The following is a 20,955-nucleotide window of genomic DNA, read 5'->3' as shown; positions in this document are numbered from 1 at the left end:
TCGACGCATTGTCATAGTCTAAAGGTTGAGAACTGTCCTGACTAACATCGGGTATACCACCAGCTTCCCTCATCTGCACAATCAGAGAGATGTTATTATTAATGTCTGTTTGATCCAGTTACGTATTCAGACTTTATAACCTGGTTCCCAAATCTAAATGCCAGAGTCTGTCACTCCTTGCATTCGCTGCAATTGGAAAGTTAACAACAAATTAATTTACACCGAGTGGGCTACTGAGTACTGCTCACGGGACTTGTGTGTGGGAAGAATTTTTTTTAATTCTTGGGACGTGGGCGCCGCAACACAGATGTCCTGAGCAGGTGGTGGTGGATCTTCTCCTTGACCCGCTGCAGCGGTTTGAGGCGACTGTTCTGTGTCTTGCAAGTCAGCTTCAGAGGGGCAGTTCCTCTGTTCCTGGGACTAGGGACAGGGTCACTGGCAAGGCTTGGAAACTAAGCAGAGCCAGGCCTGGTTAGTACCTGGAGGGGTGACCATCAGGGAAGACCAGGTGCAGAAGGTCACGGAAGGAGCCCCGAGGAGGGGCGGTTGGTGAGAAGGTCACGGAAGGAGCCCCGAGGAGGGGCAGTTGGTGAGAAGGTCACGGAAGGAGCCCCGGGAGGGGTGGCTGGTGAGCAGGCCCGGGCGTTGGGCTGAAGATTGTCGGACAGGAGGAATGGTGGAAATGGAATGGCGGCGCGCACAGACGCAGCGGCTTTGCTTCTCCCAGGACGGTGCTATTTACGTTAATGTTATTTGTACTGGACTCATGGGAGCTTGCAAGATCACATTTCGTTGTTCATGTACTTGTGCATTGTACAATGACAATAAAGTTGAATTATTATTATTATTATAACAGTCGACCACGCTGGTGTGGGACTGGAGTCACAAATAGGCCAGACCGGGGTAAGGGCAGCAGGTTCCCTGAAGGACACCAGCGAGCCAGTTGGGTTTTTAACGACAATCCGACAGCTTCACGGTCACTTTTACTGACACCGGCTTTTTAATTCCAGAATTTGTAGAACTGAATTCAAATTCTCAAACTGTCACGGTGGGATTTGAAGCCACATTCACACAGGAAAAGGATCAGAACATAAGAAATAGGAGCAGGGGTCGGCCATTCGGCCCCTCGAGCCTGCTCCGCCATTCAATCAGCTCATGGCCAATCTTCGAGGATGCAGAGAAACTCCAGTATGATTTGGACAGGTTGGGTGATTATACTGCATTTGCCATGCATCTGCCCAATGTGGATAAATGCAAGGTTATCCACTTCGGTGACAAAAACAGGAAGACAGCTTATTATCTGAACGGCAATAGATTGGGAAAAGGGGAAGTGCAAAGAGACCTGGGTGTTCTTGTGCACCAGTCGCTGAAGGTAAGCATGCAGGTGCAGCAGGCGGTTAAGAAGGCAAATGGTATGTTGGCCTTCGTAGCGAGAGGATTTGAGTACAGGAACAAGGATGTCTTGCTGCAGTTGTACAGGGCCTTGGTGAGACCACACCTTGAGTATTGTGTGCAGTTTTGGTCGCCTTATCTGAGGAAGGATGTTCTTGCCATGGAGGGAGTGCAGCGAAGATTTACCAGACTGATATCTGGGATGGCAGGAATGACGTATGAAGAGAGATTGGGTCGATTAGGCTTATATTCGTTAGAGTTTAGAAGAATGAGAGGGGATCTCATTGAAACTTATAAAATTCTAACAGGACTAGACAGACTAGATGCAGGAAGGATGTTCCCGATGGCGGGGGAGTCCAGAACCAGGGGTCACAGTCTAAGGATAAGGGGTAAGCCATTTAGGACTGAGATGAGGAGGAATTTCTTCACCCAGAGAGTGGTGAACCTGTGGAATTCTCCACCACACAAGGCAGTTGAGGCCAATTCATTAAATATATTCAAGAAGGAGTTGGATATATTTCTTAAGGCTAAAGGGATCAAGGGGTATGGGGAGAAAGCAGGGACAGGGTACTGAATTTGGATGATCAGCCATGATCGCATTGAATGGCGGAACAAGCTCGAGAGGCCGAATGGCCTACTCCCGCTCCTATCTTCTATGTTTCTATGTTTCGACCTCAACTCCACTTTCCCGCTCTCTCCCCATAGCCCTTGACTCCCCTGTAGCTCAAATATCTGTCTATCTCCGCCTTGAATGTATTCAATGACTCCGCCTCCACAGCTCTCTGGGGTAGAGAATTCCCAAGATTCACGACCCTCTGAGAGAAGGAATTCCTCCTCATCTCCATTTTATTCTGATTCCTTTTCCTGGTAATGTGCCCCCTAGTTCTAGATACCCCCACTAGGGGAAACATCCTCTCAGCATCCACCTTGTCGAGCCCCTTCAGAATCTTATATGTTTCAATAAGATCCCCTCTCATTCTTCTAAACTCCAATGAGTATAGGCCCAACCTGCTCAACCTTTCTTCATAAGACAACCCCTTCATCTCCAGAATCAACCTCGTGAACCTTCTCTGAACTGCCGCCAATGCAAGTATATCCCTCCTTAAATAAGGAGACCAAAACTGTACGCAGTACTCAAGGTGTGGTCTCACCAACGCCCTGTACATTATTAATCCAGGCCTCTGCCTTGTTAGTCCGGTAAAATAACCACTACGCTATAGTACCCACAGCCCTTCGTGAACAAAAACTTTTTGGGAACAGAAGATGATTATCAATCCTCTCCCTCTTTCATATATCAGCACTACCTACTCTCAACACCTTCTCACTCCTAAAATGCAATCGATTGTGGCGGGGCGGGGGGGGGGGGGTTTGTATTCTCTTGTATCAGCTTGGGCCAGTTGATAGAAAACTCTCACCCCTAAATCCGAAGGGAGTGTCGGGTTGAGCCCACAGTGGGGTTTAAGTGTACAATGTAGGTTAATGGTATTGAGGCAGTGCTGAACTGCTGTCGTCCTTGTGATCAGATGTTAATCCGAGACCTGGAGGGGGGTGCGGGGGGTTGCGGGGGAGGGGTGAATTTCTTCGGCGATGCTCCTGCTCAATATCGCCGGACCCAAGATGGCGCTGGACGTATTTCAGGTGCCCCTTGGGGCCGCGCGGGGAGAAAGCGCCGCAAAATTTGGCGCTTTTCCGCACCCTTTGTTCCGCGCCTTCAAAAATGGCCGCAGCGGGATCCAATTTCTACCCCTACGTCTTCTATCTACTTTTTGATTTAACCTCGTCTCCTGCGCGCCAGTTTCCAACCTGGGTGAGGACCCCCGCCCCCCGGCCCCCGCCCAATGGGCCTGCGGTTGGGTTTCTCGATTTCAAGACAGAAAACCGGCGTAATAACGGTAAAGAAAGGAGCTGCCCACTTAGTAGAAACATTGGCAGTGTTTCTGCAGTAAACAGGCAGGCCACGGGGAGTCTGAAGCACCCGTTGACAGGAGGATGCACAGCAAACTCCAAGCCTTTGGCCTAGTGCTGCTGGTGATGGTGTCACCTCCAGTCCGTCCATTCCTTGTTGCAGGGTCAGGGCTCCCCTTCATTCCTCGCAGTGCCCAGATACTCTGGCACTTGCCTCCCACTATTTTTGGAAGGAGTCAGCTGCCAAACAGACACACACATTTACATAAACACATACCACATAGAGGCATTGTAGTGTAGCACTGATTTCTGACTGTCTTCACTACTAAGACTCACAATGGAAACGTAGAAACCAGAAGACCACTGCAGAGAGTTTAATCCCGTTGCCGGTCAGCGGTATAAGCGCGACTATTCCAATGTTCTCCTGGCCGGCCTCCCGTCTTCCCACCCTCCATAAAGGTCAACTCCTGATAAACCGTGTCCTAACTCGCAAGAGTCCCGTTTACCCATCATCCCCCCCTCGCCCCCCCCCCCCCCCACAACACCGCCCCCGTGCTCACTGATTGGCTGGCAAAGCCTTGATTTTAGAATTCCCATCCTCGTGTTCCAATCCCTCCTCTATCTCTGTAACCTGCTCCGGCCCTACGACCCTCCGATATCTCTGCGCTCCTCCAATTCTGGCCTCTTGCGCGACCCCGATTTCCTATCGCTCCGCCACTGGCGGCCGCGCCTTCAGCTACCTGGGCCCTGAGCTCTGAAATCCCCTCCTTCAAACCTCTCCGGACTCGCTACCTCTTCCTTCTCCTTCAAGACACCGCTCAAAACCTACCTCTTTGCCTAAGCTTTTGGCCGCCTGTCCCTATGCGGCTCAGTGTGTTAAATTTTGTTTGATAATCGCTCCTGTGAAATGCATTGGGACATTTTACTAGGTTAAAGGCGCTACACAAATGAAAGTAGTCGTTGACAGATGCTTCGTTAGGCACAGACCTGCTCCGCCTGCTCCTGCTGTTTCCGAAGCTGTTCCATCGTCTGCTGAAACTCTTGCTCCTTCTGTATGTTTTCCGCGATGGTGGCCTGATTCTGCTCGTCATAGGCCATGGCCACAACAGCCAGGATCAAATTGATGAGATAGAAGGACCCGAGGAAGATGACCACGACGAAGAACAGCATGTATATCTTTCCGGCGGATCGCAGGGTCTGTGTGTTCAAAAAAAAAAAGGGCTAGGTCACGAAACGGAAAATGCACAGCAAACAGGGTCAGTCAGTCAGTCAGCACCTGTGAAGAGAAAGGACAGGTGAATGTTTCAGGCTGTGTGCTACATCGCTCCGGGATCGCGACCCCCGAACTCTGACCTGACCTATTCCTGGAGGTATCATCATGCGACCTCCTGCCTCCGACCGCCCCGCCCCCTCGCTCCCGCCATTGGTCGCCCCACACGCCCATCCTCGCAGCGCACCGCCGGCCCACAACCAGTTGGAGAGCAAACAGGCTCTTAATTACCCGACTGGGTGATTCTTGACTGTCAGTCAAACAGCCTTTTGGTCCCGCCTCCAACGCTTTTTTTAACAACTAATAAAAGAAATCGTTCAAAGAAAACGAAAATGGTTCAAGTTCCACTCCTCAGACACTTGAGCACACAATCTAGGCTGACACTCCAATACAGTGCTGAGGGAGTGCCGCACTGTCGGAGGTGCCGTCTTTCAGATGAGATGTTAAACCGAGGCCCCGTCTGCTCTCTCAGGTGGATGTAAAAGATCCCACAGCACTAATTGAAGAAGAGCAGGGGAGTTATCTCCGGTGTCCTGGACAATATCTACCCCTCAACCAACACCACTCAAAACAGATTATCTGGTCATTATCTCATTGCTGTTTGTGGGAGCTTGCTGTGCGCAAATTGGCTGTCACGTTTCCTACATTACAACAAGTGACTACACTTCAAAAAGTACTTCATTAGCTGTAGAGCATTTTGGGATGTCCCGAGGTTGTGAAAGGCGCTATAGAAATGCAGGTCTTTCTTCCTTTTTTCTTGCGTAACTGGTGTACTAGTTGTGGGCTTACACAAGGGGCCAATAATGGTGTTTCGAAATGGCGTCATTGGGACCGCAGTTCCTGGACTGAGAGAGCTGACTTTGCGGCAATAATGTGAGGTCAGCACCATTTAACATAACTGGACGGCACGCCCAGTACGTAGCACGTAGCGCGCTGTTCGCCCACCAACGTCACGGGGTTGGATTTTGTGGGGCTCGGAGTGCCTGCATTTCTTTTGTAGGAACAGGAGTCGGCCATTCAGCCCCTCCAGCCGGTTCTGTATCTCAGCTCCATTTGCCCACCTTTGTTCCATGTCCCTTGATACCCTTACCTTAAAAAAGAAATCTAGCGACCTCAGTCTTGAGAAGTTCCCAGCAGCCACAGCTTTTTGGGCGGAGCGAGTTCCAGATTTCCACTACCCTTTCCGGGGGGGGGAAAAGTGTTTCCTCATTTCACTCCTACTAAGCTTTAATTTTAAGGTTATGTCCCGGTACAAATGTTTTCAAGGTTTGGCCTTTTGAAGCCAAGAAGAAAAAAAAGAGTAAAAGCACATAGGAAAGACAGAACCACCCAGGCAAACAATTAAACGTTTCTGTATCCACCTCCCTCCCTCCCCCCCCCCGCCACCCTTACTTTCGAGTGCCCTTTTGTAACAGGTGCTGAATGACCGGAGCCCCGCTCAGGCATGCCTGCTGCATTATGTGAAACCTTCAGGAAACACTAAGCACCTCCGACGCAGAGCAGACCTCAGGCCTCTGCGCCTGCTAATATGGGATGCACCTGATAGATGGAAAAGTCAAACAGGTCAACAACTGTTTGTGGACGTGAGGGGTCTTCTTAAAGGATCTTCATCAGGACGCATGTAGGGGTGGTTGGCATTTCCAGCTAGTATCGTCTGATAGTAAGTCGTTCGTACGCTAGTTAATGAATTTGTTTTGCTTGAGTTCAGTAACGGAGGCGGCTATAATCAAAGGATTATTGAAGGGAGAGCGCAGAGAAGCTAATGGCCCTGAAATTAGGATCGGGGGCTTGCCGCGCGTGCAAGCCCCCGATCTGCACTCACCCTGCGCGCTGACATCTGAAGCCCGGGCCTGCTTGCATTTCCTCTCACAGGCCCGGTTCAGATGTCAGCGCGCAGTGCTTACCTGATCCAGCGGCGTAGTTAGTGCGATGTGCCGGCTGGGATCAGGTGAGCACTGTACAACCAATCAGGGGAGGGGAAGGTTCATTCATGAGTTTGAGAGTAATAGCTGTCAAACTCATGAAAACTACGGGGGCCCAAAACACTATTTAAACTTTAAATAAACATTTAAAAAACATCCCAATCATTAAATTAAGTATAAATAAGTTTAAAAAAATAATTTAAACAATAATTTTTTTTTTGAAAAAAATAAATTTTTAATAAAAAGGGTCTAAAACTAAACTTACCTTATTGTAGATTCTTTAAAATAATAAACCTGTGGAAAAAAAATTTCTAAATTGCACTAAAACACCACTTACCTGTAAAAATAAATACTTACGTGTGCTTTTTACAAGCGTAAAGACCGGAGGCCTTTACACATGCACAAATCCCCCAAAACAGAGGAAATCCAAGACGCACGCGCTGCCCCCTACAGCGCACGCGCTAGCCTCTTCAACTCTTGGGTTAGAGGAGAGGAAATGCCGGTTTTCAGCGCATGCGCTGTGCATGCTGAAAACTGGCATTTCCCCCGGCCAGACGCGTGAGTACCCCTTCCGTACTCACGCGTTTGGGGAGGAATTTCTGCCCCATTATTTAAGCGGACTTTTGAAAAGTATGCCTTCACTCAGCATCATAGGTTATGAAATTGCCGGAGCTGCAGAAAGACTTGAAAGAATTTAAAAAAATTTATAACACACTTTGCAAGTTCGTTATTTCTGTTTCGTTTCTTTTGCAACAACCCGAAAATCGCAAGCTTGGCAACAAGCGGTAACACAAGCCCAAAGAGGCCTTAAAATGGATCGGCTTATGAACTTCGCTCACGTCTAATTGCAGTTAGTCGCTTTAGAATTTGTTTTTAGCCTAAGTTTTTATTATAAACTACACTTGGAAAAGAAAAAAATCTTATTGGAATAAAAGCACCAAGCAGATTAAAAAAAAATTCATTCACAGGATGTGGGAGTCGCTGGCAAGGCCAGCATTTATTGCCCATCCCTAATTGCCCTCGAGAAGGTGCTGGTGAGCTGCCTTCTTGAACCGTTGCAGTCCGTGTGGTGAAGGTGCTCCCACAGTGCTGTTAGGGAGTTCCAGGATTTTGACCCAGCGACGATGAAGGAACGGCGATATATTTCCAAGTCAGGATGGTGTGTGACTTGGAGGGGAACTTGGAGGTGGTGGTGTTCCCGTGCGCCTGCTGCCCTCTACATGGTAGAAGTTTATATAAAGCAGCCTCTAAATATGGGCCCTCTCTCAGCTGCAGTTGAACAAACCTGGTCGTAGCTGTGGAGCCAACCTTGAGCCAGATCATCTTATCCTCTCTGATGAAGAAAAAATAGCCAGGCAGGGAGAGAAATTGGGGCTAACACAGGGTTAAAATTAAGACCTCAAATAGAGCTAAGTATGCGAGTCTTGCTGTGTTTCAATGGATTTACTGCTGGGATTGGCAGTACTGCCACTAACCTGCTGATAGAGATTCTCCCAGTAGTCCTGTGTCATTAGACGGAAGAGAGAGAGAAAGGCCCAGCCAAAAGTATCAAAACTGGTGTAATTATAATCAGGGTTTCTTCCTGCCTTCAAACACGTAAAACCCACAGGGCACTTGCTGTAAAAAGAAAAAAAAACAACACATACTCAACAACAATCTCCAACTATATAGCACCTTCAACATAGAAAATATCACAAGGCATTTTACAGAGGTTGAGGGGGATAGAAGAAAATAAGCAGGTTAAAGGAGTGGACGCTAGTGCAACAGTCAAGAGAGGCATCTGAAAGCTCGGTTAAAAACAGATGGGTTTTTGAAGGTGAGGCGGGAATTAGAGAGACACATATGGGGGCGTATTAACCCTCTTCGCTCAGCAGAAATCTGGCGGGTGGGCAGTTAAAATCGCCCTGGCTCTTAGCTACCTGAAAGCCGCCATGATCGCAACATCTGCAATTTTAACCTGCTCTCCTGAGCAGGGTGCAAGTATGCGCACCCGGAGCCCACAGGGGCCTTCTTTACACATGCATGTTGTGGCTCGATTACATCATTGAGACCCATATGTAATTTTAACTCCGGCCTGAGCGGGAAATCCACCTGGAGTTAAAATCGGGAGCCTTCCAGGAGAGTAGGGCTGAGATATTTGAAGACTCTGAATCAATGTTGGGATGAAGGGATGAGATATTTCACAAAAGATCAGAGCCAGAGGACGAGAAGATGCAGGAAGGGATGTAGAGTGTGAGTTTCTCTCAGTTGTAGCATTCTTGCCTCTAAGACAGAAGAGTTAAAACCTCATCCTTTTGGATGAGGTGCTAAACTGAGGTCCCCATCTGCCTGTGCAAGGGACATAAAAAATGATCCCATGGCACGATTTGAAGATGGGCAGGGCGTTCTCCTGGTATCCTGGCCAATATTCATCCCTGGACCAGCACCACCAAAACAGATTAACTGACCTTTCATCTCATTTCCTGTTTGTGGGACTGGTTGCTATGTTTCCCCTACAAAACTGTGTCTCAAAAGTAATTCAATGGCTTTGAAACAATTGATGACTTGGACGTGGGTGTACAGGACACTATTTCAAAATTTGCAGATGACACAAAACTTGGAAGTATAGTGAACAGTGAGGAGGATAGGGATAGACTTCAAACGGACATGGGCAGGCTGGTGGAATGGGCAGACATGTGGCAGATGAAATTTAACACAGAAAAGTGTGAAGTGATACATTTTGGCAATTTAAACTAAAGGGTACAATTCTACAGGGGTGCAGGAACAGAGATATGTGCACAAATTGTTGAAGGTGGCAGGGCAGGTTGAGAAAGCGCTTAAAAAAGCATACAGAATCCTAGGCTTCATAAATAGAGGCTGAAGAGTACAAAAGCAAGGAAGTTATGATGAACCTTTATAAAACACTGGTTCGGCCTCAACTGGAGTATTGTGTCCAATTCTGCGCACCGCACTTTAGGAAGGATGTGAAGACCTTAGAGAGGGTGCAGAAAAGATTTACAAGAATGGTTCCATGGATGAAGGACTTCAGTTGCGTGGATAGACTAGAGAAGCTGGGGTTGTTCTCCTTAGAGCAGAGAAGGTCGAGAGGATATTTGCGTAGATAGAGAGAAATTGTTCCCATTGGCAGAAGGGTCGAGAACCAGAGGACACAGATTTAAGGTGATTGGCAAAAGAACCAAAGGCGACACGAGGAAAAACTTTTTTACGCAGCGAGTGGTTATGACCTGGAATGCACTGCCTGAGAGGTGGTGGAGGCAGATTCAATCATGGCTTTCAAAAGGGAATTTGATAAGTACCTGAAGGAAAAACATTTGCAGGGCTACGGGGGAAGGGCAGGGGAGTGGGGCTAGCTGAACTGCTTTTGCAGAGAGCCAGCATGGGCTCGACAGGCCGAATGGCCTCCTTCTGTGCTGTGAGCATTCTATGATTCTATGATTGGGGGACATCCTGAGAATGTGAAAGGTGCTAGATAAATGTAAGTTCTTTCTCTTACATAAGGCTAGAGGCAGTGTCAGCGATAGGGTGGGGCAAGGCCATGGAGCGATTTGAAGATGAGGATGAAGATTTTAAATTGATTGCATGGGACGGGGTGGGGGGGGGATAGAAAGCCAGTGGAGATCTGTTTAGGATGCAGCGTGATGGACATTGGCATTTAGTATGGGGCAGGATATGAGTGATTTACGTAGAGTGGATAATGAGAGGCCAGCAAGATAAATCAAGTCCAAGATGACAAAAACATGGATAAGGTACTTTATACACTCAAACTCTACAACGTGCATATCACAGTGGAATACATTCTTTCTGTGGAGTCAATTCATTTGAATGCAAGGACCAAGTTTATTTGACTATGGACTGACATTGTCAGGCATTGGGCAACTTGTGGACCTACCAACAGAAAGCGTGGGACATTCAGCAAGTGTCAGCTGTGACTCAATGGATGGCACTCTCGCCTCTGAGTCAGAAAGTTGTGGGTTCAAATCCCACTCCAGAGACTTAAGCACAGAATCTAGACTGACACTCCAGTGCAGTAAATGGGGAGTGCTGCACTGTCGGAGGTGCCGTCTTTTGGATGAGACGTTAAACCGAGGTCCTGTCCGCTCTCTCAGGTGGACATAAATTCCACGGCACTATTTTGAAGACGAGCAGGGGAGTTCCTCCCGGTGTCCTGGTCAATATTTATCCCTCAACCAAACATCTCTAAAAACAGATTATCTGGTCACTATCTCATTGCTGTTTGTGGGAGTTTGCTGTACGAAAATTGGCTGCTGCGTTTCCTACATTACAACAGTGACTACACTTCAAAAGTGCTTCATTTTCATGTAAAGCGCTTTGGGACGTCATGAGGCTGTGAAAGGCGCGATAGAAATGCACGTCTTTCTTTTCTTTAAAGGGAAATTGCTGAATAATTCTGTAATTTCTAGGTTTTCTCACTAGGTCACAACTCCCACTGATCTCTTTACTCATCCATGATTTGTACTGCTCTCCTCAACTTGGCACATCCCGGAATGTATGCAGCATATTTCAATCGCTACAGCTTTAGTAAGCGCAGTGAAGATTTAAAAAAATGTCACTCGCAAGTCAGATTACATCGACCTCTACTTATTTACTGAAGCACTGCTTTTACAACTGAGAGATCATATTTCTCCTATCACCCTGTTACTTTCCAAGATCACTTCTGGTTAGTTTCCTGTAATTTGCCTATTTACCCGACAGCTCTCTTCCGAGATCAGGGATGTTACAGCCTCAACCTCGATTGTTTACTAAGCAACTTTCTACCCACTGAGTCTCAGATTTCACCACTGAGTGATGCGTGTCCAACCCAGCTTTATTTCCCGTAGCTCCGCTAACTTGGTTTTGACTCCGCCCCCCCACCTTTCCCGTCCTGCTCCCAACTCCCGAGAGCATGTTTTCTGATAATCAGGTAAAGAAAAGAAAGACTTGCATTTATATGGCACCTCGGGACGTCCCAAAGCGCTTTACAGCCAATGAAGTACTTTTTTTTTGAAGTGTTGACATTGTTGTAACGTAGGAAACATCGCCAGCCAATTTGCGCACAGCAAAGTCCCACAAACAGCAATGTGATAATGTGATGTTGATTGAGTGATAAATATTGGCCAGGACACCAGGGAGAACTCCCCTGCTCTTCTTCAAAATAGTGCCGTGGGATCTTTTACGTCCACCTGAGAGAGCAGACGGGGCCTCGGTTTAACGCCTCATCCAAAAGATGGCACCTCTGACAGTGCAGTGCTCCCTCAGCACTGCACTGGAGTGTCAGTGTAGATTGTGTGCTTTAAGATGATTGAAAAGAACCTGCTTATGTATACAGTATGACGCTGATTCTCTGCGCACCCATTATCTGCTTTCACTCCAGTGCAGTACTGAGGGAGTGCCATCTTTTGGATGAGGCGATAAACCGAGGTCCCGTCTTCCCTCTCAGGTAGACGTTAAAGATCCCACAGCACTATTTTGAAGAAGAGCAGGGGAGTTCTCTCCGGTGTCCTGGCCAAAAATTATCCCTCAACCAACATCACTAAAACAGATTATCTGGTCATTATCACCTTGCTGTTTGTGAGAGCTTGCTGTGCGCAAATTGGCTGCCGCGTTTCCTACATTACAGCAGTGACTATACTCCAAAAGTACTTCATTGGCTGGAAAGCACTTTGAGACTCCAGGGGTTGTGAAAGGTGCTGTAGAATTGCAAGTCTTTCTTTCTTTTACTACTACAAAGAAAACAAATCCAGCACGCAGCCCCTGGTTGACCCCAGGTGAGCATGTCCCTGTCTTTCCCTCTATCAACTAAACTTACAAGGAAAGGAAGCTCAATTGGAAAAAGCATCCCAGCCAAATTTGTTGCTATTATCCCAACGTACCCTTGATGATCTGTTTGAGGTTAACCGCAGTGAAGCCAGCTTGCGGTCGCTTAGGAAATCAGGCCTGTCTCCTGTACCGGAAAGCCCGACGCGTCTGAGCCACCAGGGCCTCTCGGGCTATTGGAAAGCTGTCAAAGAGCCGGAAGTGTCACTCGACACAAGCACAGCTACGATCACTGGTGGCTACATGACTTTCGGACCTTGTTTTTTAATCTAGGCACAGGATAATCAGATCGTTGATGGGAGTCTCCATGGACTTATTTAACAGAAACTTGGCCATTATATCTCCTTTACTAACATGTCTATAAATAGGCTTGGACTAAGCAGCTTCTGTACACCACCGTTGAATGGGTTTACTGTTCATTTGTACTAATACTCTCCTTACTACAAAAAGTTTTGTTCTAATTTCCCCTAACTATTTCCGACATGCAGCTTGCCCATTGTCCTCGCCAACCCCACCTGGGTTAAACACTGTGGACCAAGGGCTACTCTCAGCTGTTCATAGAATCATAGAATGGTTACAACACAGAAAGAGGCCATTCGGCCTGTCGAGCCCGTGTCACTCTCTGCAAGAGCACTTCAGCTAGTCGCACTCACCCGCCCTTTCCCTGTAGTACTTATCCAATTCGTTTTTGAAAGCCACGATTGAGTCTGCCTCCACCACCCTTTCAGGCAGTGCATTCCAGATCCTAACCACTCGCTCCGTAAAAAAGATTTTCCTCATGTTGCCTTTGGTTCTTCTGCCAATCACCTTAAATCTGTGTCCTCTGGTTCTCGCCCCTTCCGCCAATGGGATCAGTTTCTCTCTATCTACTCTGTCCAGACCCCTCATGATTTTGAACACCTCTGTCAAATCTCCGCTCATCCTTCTCTGCTCCAAGGAGAACAACCCCAGCTTCTCCAGTCTATCCATGTAACTGAAGTCCCTCAGCTCTGGAACCATTCTTGTAAATCTTTTCTGCAACCTCTCTAAGGCCTTCACATCATTCCTAAAGTGCAGTGCCCAGAATTGGACACAATACTGCAGTTGAGGTCAAACCAGTGTTTATAAAGGTTTATCATAACTTCCTTGCTTTTGTACTCTATGGGCAGGATATTCATTGAGGAGTCGGGTAGGAGGCGAGACTACAACTTTCGGGGTTGTAGTCCCGCCTCCATCGAGTTCTAGCCAACCCACGCGATTTTCACTTGATTGACCTTGTTGAGCCCGCCCAGTGGGCTCAGCAGGCCAATTAAGGGCCACCCGGCAACAGGTGACGTCACAGATTGATATTTCATCTGTCAAGACCTTTTGACAGATGAAATATCAGTGTTTCACAGCTGTTTGAAGCTGTCAAACACTGACAATCTGTATTCTAAATTAATTCCTTCCTCTCAGGATGATTTAGAGATCTCCCCGGAACAGAAAGCTGAATGCTGCAATTTTTGACAGCTCACAGCCATTCTGCTTTCTGTGCCGGTGAGATGAGGGACTTCCGAGACCTGAAGGAAGGCTGTAAAGGTTAGTAAAGGTAATTAAACTTCTTTAAACACTTTACACACACCAAACACACTTACCTTTGCACTCATGCACCCATCACTCACCTGAACACCGGACATCTCGACCCCTCCAAGCCCTTCATCCCGACGGCCCGCCTCGCTAACTTGTTGTGGTTTGGAGCCGTCGGGAATCCCACACTTCAACATTAAAAATAGGGATTAGGCTAAAAACTGCCTGTTAACTACCTGTTAACAGGCAGTTAATTGGCACTAATCCCCTTCCTGCCTCGGGGAGGTGGGTCCCAGTGCGGGGCGGGTACCCGCCTCCTTTGAAACTGGCATGGAGGCGGGTTGGGGGCGGGATGGGTTCGTGCCCCCCGATTTCGGGATTTTAATCCCCCCACACGCCTCCAATCCCACCTCCACGGCCCAATGAAAATCCTGCCCCTATGCCTCTATTTATGAAGCCCAGGATCCTGTATGCTTTTTTAACCTCTTTCTCAACCTGGTCCTGCCACCTTCAATGATTTGTGCACATATACCCCCAGGTCTCTCTGTTCATGCACCCACTTTAAGATTTACCCTTCAGTGTATATTGCCTCTGCTCGTTCTTCCTACCAAAATGTATCACTTCGCACTTTTCTGCAGTAAATTTCATCTGCCACGTGTTCGGCCAATTCACCAGCTGGCCTATGTGTTCTTGAAGTCTATCACTATCCACTTCACTGTTCACTGTACTTCCAAGTTTTGTGTCATCTGCAAATTTTGAAATTGTGCCCTGTACACCCAAGTCCAAGTCATTAATATATATCAAGAAAAGCAGTGGTCCTAGAACCGGCCCCTGGGAAATACCACTGTATACCTTTCTCCAGTCCGAAAAACAACCATTCACCACTACTCTCTGTTTCCTGTCACTTAGCCAATTTCGAATCCATGCTGCCACTGTCCCTTTTATTCCATGGGCTTCAACTTTGCTGGCAAACCTATTATGTGGCACTTTATCAAACGTCTTTTGGAAATCCATGTACACCACTTCAACCGCATTGCCCTCATCAACCCTCTCTGTTACCGCATCAAAAATCTAGATCAAGTTAGTTAAACACGATTTGCCTTTAACAAATCTGTGCTGGCTTTCCTTAATTAATCCACACTTGTCCAAGTGACTGTTAACTTTGTCCCTGATTATCATTTCTAAAAGCTTCCCCACTACCGAGGTTAAACTGACTGACCTGTAGTTGCTGGGTTTATCCTTACACCCTTTTTTTGAACAAGGGTGTAACATATGCAATTCTCCAGTCCTCTGGCACTACCCCCGTTTCTAAGGAGGATTGGAAGATTATGGCCAGTCCCTCCGCGATTTCCTCCTTAACCTCCCTCAGCATCCTAGGATGCATCCCATCCGGTCCTGGTGACTTATCAACTTTAAGTACAGCCAGCCTTTCTAGTACCTCCTCTTTATCAATTTTTATCCCACCCAGTATCTCCACTACCTCCTCTTTCACTATGACTTTGGCAGCATCTTCTTCCTTGGTGAAGACAGAGAATGACACTCTGTTTCTCTCTCTCCACAGAAGCTGCCTGACCTGCTGAGTATTTCCAGCATTTTCTGTTTTTATTTCAGATTTCCAGCATCCGCAGTATTTTGCTTTTGTATTTTGAATGGGCCACGTGGCGCCAAAAAAAAGTTTCAGGGAACATTGCTTGTCTTATTTTTAGCACGGCATTCTGCCCATTTGTAATGCAAACTAGGGCAGCAAACAGCTGGGTTTCCATATTTTATTTGTTTTTAAGCGGACTTTTTTAAGCAGAATTTTTTCCCCAATCTCAAATTGCAGGTCATTGCCGTTAAATGTCGCCACCTGACTGACTTCAACCAGTCCCACCGCGAGCCTTCGAAACGTGGGTCAGCGCCAGTGGCAAAGACAGTGAGGTGCGGGAGCCCTGGGAGTCGGTGGCAAGATGCTGGGGCCGCAGTGCGCGTGGCTTCTGATGGAGCGCGATATCGAGGGGCTGGGGTGGGGGGCGGGGGGAGGGATGTGTGGGAGCCCACTGGAGTGGCTGCAGTGCCGCTGCGGATAGAAAACGCAATCAATTGGTTAAGCTCATCTGGAACGTGTCAGACAAACCTCTGTCTTCATGGAGTCAATGCCACTGTCCTGGGAGGACAGGGAGGCGGTGCCTCAGCACTCCTGCCGCTCTGCTGGAGAACAGAGCGCTGCGCTGATGTGACGCCCTGGAAACCCCTTTCAACAGTGTCACCCAGAGCCGAGGGGGCAGCCGTCTGAGCTTCTATGGCAGCAGTTTGTGCTGCCATGGAAACTGTCATCCAGCGCTCCATCATGGCGGGTGACATAAGAAAACTACTCGGCACTTGATCTGAGTATTAAAGCTTTAATCAACTGTTTTTCAACATGGAGATCTAGTTGTGCCCTTCACTAGTTCCTGTTAAAGAATGTCCTGAGCAAGCTGGGCCCATGCCCGAGTATTTATACTCTCCCTGGACAGCGCCACCAGCAGGCTGCCCAGTATTACTTCATAAGTCATTTCCACATGAATGACAAGATTCATGTCAGTGGGATTGAGTGGTCGTGCAAGGGGTACAGTGCAGATTCGACGGAATGATATGGGGTCTTAAAGGGTTAACTTATGAGGACAGGTTGTATAGAAAGTTGAGGGGTGATCTAATCGAGGTGGTTTAAAATGATAAAGGGATTCAATAGAGCAGATACTGAGAAACTATTTACTCTGCTGGGGGAATTCGGAACAAGGGGGCATAATCTTAAAATTAGAGCCAGGCCTTTTGAGGAGGGAAATCAAGGAGGACTTTTTCCACACAAAGGGTCGTGGAAATTCTGGATCTCCCTCCCCCAAAAGGCTGTGGATGCTCGGACAATTGGAGCTTTCAGGGCTGAGATTGACAGATTTTTGTTGGGTGAGGGTATCAAGGGATATGGAGCAAAGGCGGGTAAGTGGGAGTTGAGGTACAGATCAGCCATCATCTAATTGAATGGCTTAAAATCACAGAAATTTAAACATGGGGCAGTGTTAAAAAGGTGTTATCTATCTTAACTTCTCAAAAAACAGCAAAGTATCGAGGCGAAAACCAAAACTCCAGTGAGATGCCGTCACTGAAAATCCTTTTAACACAAAAAAGGAAACTGAGGTGACCGTGATAAGCATCTGTTTATTTTCTGTTTATACGCCACGGACAGCTTATGTAGTCCATAAGGAAGAAGGTAGCTACCATCACCATGGCAACACTAGCTCGGCGACTGTTGCATGTGAAGATTACTTTCTGTGAGGTCTACTGAACCCTTCCCCAGTCAGATAAGCAGGCTATGTTCACGAGGAAAAACCACTACCATCTTTCTAAAGAGAGAGACCTGCAGCAACACGTAACTAATGATGGGAGGGCTGCAACTGCAACCTAGGCCTCAATCAGCATCCTGAATGAAGTCATTCCGATCGATATTCCGTCAATATTGTTACATTAGATGTGTATGCGAATGCTGATTTGTTCGGCTATCAATCAGTGCTAGCTGCTGCCTAATTGCCCCAACTACAGCACCATTATTTGGGAAACGGAAAAAAGTATTTCATAAAATCAGTAGGCTGCGTCTCGCAATCTTTTACTGCAACTAGAGCACTAAAAGTGGCCTCGCTCATTGATCATTGTTTTTATCTTAGAACCTGTTATTGAATTTAGCGCTTAAAATATTCAGAACTTCAACCCCCTCCATTACCCCCGCTCCCCCCCACCCGTCCTTCCTGAGTGAGAGACGTTTAAAGGCGTACAGCAGTTAAAGGCGCACTCCTGGCTGGCCTCCCACATTCCACCCTATGTAAACTTGAGGTCATCCAAAACCCGGCTGCCCGTGACCTAACTCACACCAAGTCCCGTTCACCCATCACCCTGTGCTCGCTGACCTACATTGGCTCCCGGTTAAGCAGCGCCTCGATTTCAAAATTCTCATCTTTGTTTTCAAATCCCTCCATGGCCTCGCCCCCTTCCTATCTCTGTAATCTCCTTCAGCCCCACAACCCCCCGAGATATCTGCGCTCCTCTAATTCTGTCCTCTTGAGGATCCCTGATTATAATCGCTCAACCATTGGTGGCCGTGCCTTCTGTTGCCTCGGCCCTAAGCTCTGGAATTCCCTGCCTAAACCTCTCCACCTCGCTACCTCTCTTTCCTCCTTTAAGACGCTCCTTAAAACCTACCTCTTTGACCAAGCTTTTGTTCACCTGCCCTAATTTCTCCTTATGAGGCTCAGTGTCAAATTTTTTGTCTTAAAATACTCCTGTGCAGCACCTTGGGACGTTTTACTATGTTAAAGGCGCTATATAAATACAAGTTGTTGTTGTTCTTTTAAGACAGTATGTTCTACTGAGCTGATCCCCTTCTTGCTAGGGTCACTGCTTCAGGATAAGGATTCCAGTGTAGCTAGCTGTATAGTTGCAGGGTACAACTTCGATTTTTGTTAATAAACGTATGAGTTATAAAGCTTTCAAGAAAATGGACTTTGCTACTAATAGTAAACACTTCACCAATTACTTCGCCAATTAAACGTTTCTAGTGTGTCAGCTTGGCTCAGCTCACCACGCCCTCAGCTCTGAGTCAGGAGGTTGAGCATTTGGAATCATAGAACGCTACAGCACAGAAGGAAGCCATTCGGCCCATCGTGCCTGTGCCGGCCCTTTGGTAGAGCTATCCAATTAATCCCACTCCCCTGCTCTTTCCCCATAGCTCTGTAAATTGTAAGTATTTATCCGATTCTCTTTTGAGAGTTATTATTGAATCTGCTTCCACCGCACTTTCAGGCAGCGCATTCCAGATCACAACAACTCACTGCGTAAGAAAATGTTTCCTCCTGTCGGCTCTGGTTCTTTTGCCAATCACCTTAAATCTGTGTCCTCTGGTTACCGACGCTTCAGCCACTAGAAACAGTTTCTCTTTGTTTGCTCTATCAAAACCCTTCATTATTTAGAACAGCTCTATCAATTTCCCCTTAACCATCTCTGCTCTCTTAGGAGAACAACCCCAGCATCGCCAGTCTCTCCACATAACTGAAGTCCCTCGTCCCTGGTACCATTCTAGTAAATCTCCTCTGCACCCTCTCCAAGGCCTTGACATCCTTCCTACATTGTGATGCCCAGAATTGGTCACAATACTCCAGCTGAGGCCTAACCAGTGTTTTATAAAAAGAAAGACTTGCATTTATAAAGGTTTAGCAATACATAGGATTACATAGAATATACGGCACAGAAACAGGCCATTCGGCCCAACCTGTCCATGCCGGCGTTAATGCTCCACTCGAGCATCCTCCTGGCTTTCCTCATCTAAATCTATCAGCGTAACCCTCTATTCCCTTCTCACTTGTACGCTTATCTAGCCGCCCATTAAATGCATCTATGCTAATCGCCTCAACCACTCCCTGTGGTAGCGAGTTCCACATTCCCACCACTCTCTGGGTAAAGAAGTTTCTTCTAAATTCCCTATTGGATTTCTTGGTGACTGTCTCTTATTGATGGCCTCTAGTTTTGCTCTTGCTCACAAGTGGAAATACTTGTGGGGGAAGAGCAAAAAGAGCAATAACTTCCTTTGTACTCTATTCCTTTATTAATAAAGGCAAGGATCCCATACGCATTTTTTAACAGCCTTCTCAGCTTGTCCCTTTGAGCTACGTGCCAGGACGTGAGCCTGTACTCCAGGCCAACGCTCGCAGCGCACTGCTGAAGGAGAGTGCTACATTGTCAGAGGTGCCATCATAGAAACATAGAAGATAGGAGCAGGAGTAGGCCATTCGGCCCCTCGAGCCTGCTCTGTCATTCAATGAGATCATGGCTGATCATCCAAATTCAGTACCCTGTCCCTGCTTTCTCCCCATATCCCTTGATCCCTTTAGCCTTAAGAAATATATGCAACTCCTTCTTGAATATATTTAATGAATTGGCCTCCACTGCCTTCTGTGGTAGAGAATTCCACAGGTTCACCACTCTCTGGGTGAAGAAATTCCTCCTCATCTCAGTCCTAAATGGCCTACCCCTTATCCTTAGACTGTGACCCCTGGTTCTGGACTCCCCAACCATCGGGAACAGCCTTCCTGCATCTAGTCTGTCCAGTCCTGTCAGAATTTTATAAGTTTCAATGAGATCCCCTCTCATTCTTCGAAACTCTGGCGAGTACAAGCCCAATTGACCCAATCTCCCCTCATACGTCATTCCTGCCATCCCAGGTATCAGTCTGGTGAATCTTCACTGAACTCCTTCCATGGCAAGAACATCCTTCCTCAGATAAGCATTTCCAGAGCTTTCTTTTCTCGTTTCAGATTTCCTGTGCGTCTTTTTAAATAACATTTTCAAAACTTTTTCCACAATCTTAAGTCTCATTTTGTATTGCACTGGCAGGCACTGGCGTGTCAGCCGTGGCTCAGCTGGCAGCACCCTCGGCCTCTTGAGTCACAAGGTTGTGGGTTCGAAGACCCGCTCTGGAGAATTGAGCACAAAAATCCAGGCTGACGCTCCCAGTGCAGTACTGAGGGAGTGCTGCGCTGTCGGAGGTGCCGTCTTTCGGATGAGACGTTAAACCCAGGCCCCCGTCTGCTCGCTCAGATCGGCGAATAAAGATCCGGTGCCACTATTTTGAAGAAGAGCAGGGGAGTTTCTCCCCGGTGTCCTGGGGCCAACATTTATCCCTCAATCAACATCACTAATAACAGATTATCTGGTCATTATCACATGTACTGTTCGTGGGAGCTTGCTGTGCGCAAATTGGCTGCCGCCTTTCCTACATTACAACGGTGACTACACTTCATAAAGTACTTCATTGGCTGTAAAGTGCTTTGGGACGTCTGGTGGTCGTGAAGGGCGCTATATAAATGCAAGCCTTTCTTTTGGATTTGGACTCTCGTCCTGTACTGGATTGAGCCCTCACCATGAACTGAATCCGACGGACATCACTTTGCAGCAACAGTCGCTCTAACATGACCCTGATGAATGGTCCCACCCAAAATAGTGATCCATTCTTTTTTCTTTTTCAGGTGCTGATCAGCTTGCTGTCCATTCCAGTATTGTTTCTTATTTCTGAAAATCACTTATCATTCACTGTCCCACCTACTG

At 47.3% G+C, this 20,955-nt stretch overlaps 1 protein-coding gene across 2 annotated transcripts in view; it reads right to left on the bottom strand.

Annotated features, from left to right (window-relative positions):
* The window catches only part of scn5lab (sodium channel, voltage gated, type V-like, alpha b), a 524,522-nt gene that overhangs the window by 305,326 nt on the left and 198,241 nt on the right, over positions 1–20,955 (bottom strand). For both annotated transcript variants that reach the window (XM_085987471.1, XM_085987470.1), the window contains 2 exons: positions 7,965–8,106; positions 4,285–4,494 (listed from right to left, as the gene is read on the bottom strand). In XM_085987471.1, the coding sequence (XP_085843597.1) occupies positions 4,285–4,494; positions 7,965–8,106 (352 nt within the window). The remainder of the gene's footprint in view (positions 1–4,284; positions 4,495–7,964; positions 8,107–20,955) is intronic.

The sequence above is a fragment of the Somniosus microcephalus genome, chromosome 5 (assembly GCF_052327205.1).
Source record: "Somniosus microcephalus isolate GS21.2 chromosome 5, FLI_Smic_1.0, whole genome shotgun sequence".
Taxonomy (NCBI): domain Eukaryota; kingdom Metazoa; phylum Chordata; class Chondrichthyes; order Squaliformes; family Somniosidae; genus Somniosus; species Somniosus microcephalus.
This window is presented reverse-complemented; position numbering and strand designations above follow the sequence as displayed.